At 51.7% G+C, this 4,928-nt stretch overlaps 1 protein-coding gene across 1 annotated transcript; it reads left to right on the forward strand.

The window, feature by feature from the left end:
* The first annotated feature begins 748 nt into the window (after window positions 1–748).
* Window positions 749–3,796, forward strand: LOC101625795 (spermatogenesis-associated protein 31E1-like). Its single transcript, XM_004685173.1, has one exon. The coding sequence runs from the start codon at window positions 749–751 to the stop codon at window positions 3,794–3,796; it is 3,048 nt and encodes a 1,015-aa protein (XP_004685230.1).
* The last annotated feature ends 1,132 nt before the right edge of the window (window positions 3,797–4,928 follow it).

Consider the following 4,928-nt stretch of genomic DNA (forward strand, 5'->3'; position numbering starts at 1 on the left):
GGAGGAAGCGAAAAAGCTGGTATTACTTCTACAGAGGTAAAGAGTCTTTCCTCATGTGTCCTTTTCAGAGCCTGTGGTGTGACCCCAGGACCAAAGGCAACCTAGTGTTGACCTGGGAGGGGGGCTCTGGACTGGAGTGCAGCTAAAGCCCTTAGCAGGTGGCGGTGGAGGGGGTGGCAGTGAGAGCAGTGGGGGCTAGAGAGGGGCACAGGGTCTCTGCCCTGGCCAGTCCTATGGGCACCTCTACTTCTACATGCAACTTGTGGCTCCTGTGTCCTGCAGTCACCTGGAGAAGAACCTCAGCAGAGGCAAATGTCATCAAGGTCCGGAAGCTGCACCAGCTAGAACCCACAGGTCATGTGTGAATAGTCCTGCTCCTGCTATACAAACTCAGGGAGATGTGTTCACTTTGAAAAGAATCCAAGTGGACACCATCCCAAAGAGCCCACCTCCAGGAAACACAGGCAGCTCCTGTGTGGCATCGCCAGCCCCAGCCATGGCAGGGCTGAGCCTCACCAACTATCCCTTTTGGTCCTGCTCCTGGTGGTGGGCGTCTACCAAGGCCTTGTTCCTCCCGGCCTCCTCACAGTGCATGTCCCAGCCACAGCCCCTGCCCCGATGCCCATCAGGGACCTCCTTGTGGGGAGGCCCCACAGGCAGGCAGGTAGAGACAGGGAGTCCCTCATTTGTCCTCCCTCATATCCAGAAGCTGCTGGAGATTTTAATCAACAAAAAAGTAAATTTGAACATGTGGAGAGGAAAAGAAAAGCATGGGGCATTTCAGAAACAAGCAAGCTCAATTTACCACCTGAATTTTTTGGAGGGCATTGCATTCTCCCCACTCCTCCATAAGAAAGACAAAGCCGAACAACAGCTATCTTATCCCAAGGTCTTGAGAGACTATTTAGACCGGAAATACACTCATTGCTGGGGTCTTCCCTCTCTGCACAGTGAGTCCCTGGTGGCTACTGCTGTGGTCACTGGTGCCACAGCTCAATCACAGGACTCCTCCGTTTTATTTAATGGAAATTCTACTTATTTTCCACTTCCTAGTCAACCCATCATGTCCTCGAGTCATTCCCACACCACATTCAGGCCTCACTGTGACCAATTACAACATTCGGCTGGAAATTTTCTCCAGGCCCAGCACCCACTTTTGTCTCCAGTTCAGACTCTGGCCCATCCCACACCCCACCTCCTAATCCAATCGCCTCTTCCTCCACCGCAGACTGGATACTGTGGGATGTTTAGCCCTACAGGCCAGAGCAAGGCAGAAACATTTATCCCAAATAATATTCAATCTGTGGAATGGTCACTGTGGCAGACACAGCAAGAAAAGATGTCTTTATCCCCTGTGGTCCAAAATTCAGACCAAGCGTTTAATCCAGTCCCTACCTTGCTTTTCGAGGACAGCTACACCTACCAGGCTGACAGATCAGTGTCTGTCTTTCATGAGAACCATGACAGTGGGGTTCTCCAGGAACCAAATCTCCAGAGGTGGCTTCTCAGAGGTGAAAATCAGGAGGAGATGCCCCACAGAATACAGAATGTGGAAACAATACAGCCTCAGGGAGAAACCCTAGGGCCAAGTCACACCTCAGGCAGGCAGCAGCCGTCATTGTCATCCATGTTGTCAAGCCAAGGTAATTGGGATGTACTAGAGAGGAGCTATGTGTCACCCAGGAGGTCCAACAGCAAGAATAATCTTCTCTTCAGACAAAGAACTTATTTAAACAAGGGTCTAGGGCAGTGTCTGAGAAGGGTCCCCAAAGATCATAGCAAAAGATCAGCTATTTCTTCAGTGAGCTCAGAAGGGTTGCAAAGACACCCCATGAGGCCTGAGAAGTGTGACTCAGGAAGTTGTTTATCAAGGCGCCAAGAGAAGAGACATTTAGAGAAACTCTTGAAAGCCCATCTGGGCAAAAAGGTACGGCAGATCAACAAGGGGCTGTTTCCTGTGAGTGTGCGCAGATCCTGGCTTGCCTCCAACCTCACTTTATCTAAACCCAGTGCCCAGAAAGAGTCCACAAAGTCAGCACCTTTCAAGCGTCGGGAAAGCCACACGAACACCTCCCGCCAGCTCCCTTTCCTTAGACCATGTGCGCAACAAGAGCTGGAAGCACATATGATTAGGTTTAGGGTAAGGCAGAAATGGGGCTCTTGCCCAAACCTCTCTGAGCCCATTAATATCAAGGAATGTGAGAGTCAACCACTGTTCAGCCCAAGGCCTGTCTTCCCCTATACAGACACCTTTGAACCCGAGACCCAGTCAAAAGCCCCTTTTGCCCAGTTAGTGAAAAAAACAACTCAGTCCTCTCTGCAAAAAAAGGGAATAGCTAAAAAGTCATATTGCACCCCCATTCTGGGGAGTCCCTTCTTGACATCCAAACTTGCGAATGAAGAAACTGAGAGGTCCCCAGGAGGAAGCCCACCCGTTCATGGCCAGGAACTGTCAAAGTTTCTTCTGACTAAACAGGAGGCGGGGCCTCCTGCTCAGATGTCTGTCTCCAGCCCCCTTAGGAAACCTCAGCAGAGGAAGGTTGAGACAGGTAATCTACTGACCACCACAAGAGCAGAAAATATCACGAACAGTCTGAATGAGAACAGGGGTCTGATCACTCCAGACCTGTCCCACAAAATAGAGATACTAAAAAGAAACTTAGATACTAAATCTTTAAGGGTGAAACAGGATTTGGAATCAATAAAGACCAAGGAAACCCCTGCCTGGGAAGTCAACGTGGGCCCCAGGGAGACAGACACCTCCTGGACAGATGACATGTATGCGAACAGTTCACAGTCTTCCGTGTCCCATGATAGATTTTTAACACCTGCAGCAACTACCGCTCCAAACCCAAGCAGTCCAGACCTCACCACAATAGTCACCAATAAGTGTGAGACCCAAGGGGCGGTGGAATTGGAAAATCTGCCTCAAGGCTGCGCCACCGTAGTGATCCCTGATGATTCCTGTACTGAAGTGTGCCTCTTAGATTATGGCACAAAGATGGTCATCCAAGGCTGTGCCATCAGTGACCACCCAGGTGCTCCCACAAATGTACTCCTGGCTGTAAACATCTTGGATTCTTACACATCACTGTGTCAGGAAAAAGACACTAGTGGGAACACACCTGCTCCCCAGGAGATAGTAGAGTCCATACTGAGTGGACACGACAGCCAGGGGCAGCAGGAGACAAGGAGACCAGAAGGTAAGATCCAGGGTAAGAGTCAGAGGAAGATAGTGACAGCAACTGTTGAGAGAGTGGATGCCGGTATCCTACCTGCTGAACGGCAAAATGTTTTTACCCCAAGTAATGAAAGGAAGGATATTGTTTTCCAAATTAAAGAGAGGAAGGATTACAGAAAGTCCAAATCAAGAGAGCAGGAAAAACGTTTTCCAGGAGTGCGGACTCTCCAAGCCAATGACATAGGCCACCCTGCTCAGGTTGAGGAAAGAGCCGATATCCAGGGTAGCAAAACCTTGCAAGAAAAGGAATCCGTTTCTACAGAAAGCCACCTCAGGAAAAGAATGCGGCACTTTCTGGAGTGCCTGAAATTTAATAAAAAAAGCAGAGGCCCACATGAACACCTTCAGAAAGCCAAGGCTGCCCCTGCCGCTGGCCAGCGTCGGCAGGGAGTCAAAAGCAAGTTGTCCACAGACAGAGCAACTGTCGAAGCTCAAATGATTGCGTCAGCTGTGGAACATGTCCTGGTGAGGAAACTGGGTCTTAGCAAAGGAACTGGGGCTTCACAAGTCAAGCAAAACAAGCAAAAGTGTCATGTCCCAATGGTTAAAAATTAAGACTCACCAATTGTGTCCTGCTTTCTCACTGCTTGAATGGATGTGTTCCTGGGGGTGGGTGTACAGGGACTGAAATTACCATCAGGTTTCCACAAGTGTGGGTGATGGCACATGGAGATGGCGTGAGCATGCTGGCTGGGCCCAAGATGCCTGCCCATGTCCTGTGAGAACAGGTGACACCTGGCCAGGGCCCCTTCTCTCCCTAATCACAAGGATTGAGGGTATGAGTGGGGTTTGGTGGGAATGTGGGGAGTTGCTGAGAACTGTATCCACCCACCCAAAGAGGAACTGACCCTCCAGCGCAGTGGAGCAGGGAAGAGACTGTGCAATGTCCCCCTCTGACTATGGATCACTATGAACAGAGTGCGAGGTGGGGGCAGGTACAAGATGACCCAGGGTGGCTCAGAAACTGTCAGGTGACCCAGGCCTGGCATCCCACTGCCTGCTACAAGCAGAGGGGTGAGCAGATATATAGGGGTCACCAACTCAGCGCATGATCCCCCATGTTCCCCTCAGAGCTTAACACCAGAGCCCAGACCAGCTGAGCCCCCTGCAGCTCCTCAGAGGTCAGGTTCCCAGAGGAGTGAAACCTTCAAGAATTGAAGGTTCAGGACATTGAAAAAGTCTGAAAGGGGCTGGGGGGATCAGGAGGGACTCAGAGGGTCTCAGTCACCACCAAAGACGGCCTCCAGAGGACAGGAGCGGCCCGGTAGCGGAGGTTCTGGCCTGGGACCACAGCAAGTCCCCCTGGGCTCCCAGTCGGCTTGCTTCAGAGACAGTGTGTAAAGAAACCGTCAGACATGATGTGTCACAACAGCTGAGGGAGCTGCCCAGAGGGGCACAGGTGAGGTGACCCTGCCCTGCTGCTACACTGGCCCCTCTGCCTCCACACCGCTGCTGGAACACACAGAATGACCCTGCAGTATCACACGCATGGGCAGTGGGCCCAGCGCTGTCATCACTCCCCAGTTGTGGTCCCCTCCAGGAGTTTCCTTTTCCTATGGGAGAGCAGGTCAGACTATCCCCAGCACCCGCCAGTGACCCTCACATGGGACCTGGACAGAGGGGACAGACCAGCTCTGGCCAGTTTCTCCCTGAAGCCTGTGTCTGGGCCCCTCCTGGGCAGCGACCC

The sequence above is a fragment of the Condylura cristata genome, unplaced genomic scaffold (assembly GCF_000260355.1).
Source record: "Condylura cristata isolate star-nosed mole 26May11 unplaced genomic scaffold, ConCri1.0 scaffold00017, whole genome shotgun sequence".
Classification (NCBI taxonomy): domain Eukaryota; kingdom Metazoa; phylum Chordata; class Mammalia; order Eulipotyphla; family Talpidae; genus Condylura; species Condylura cristata.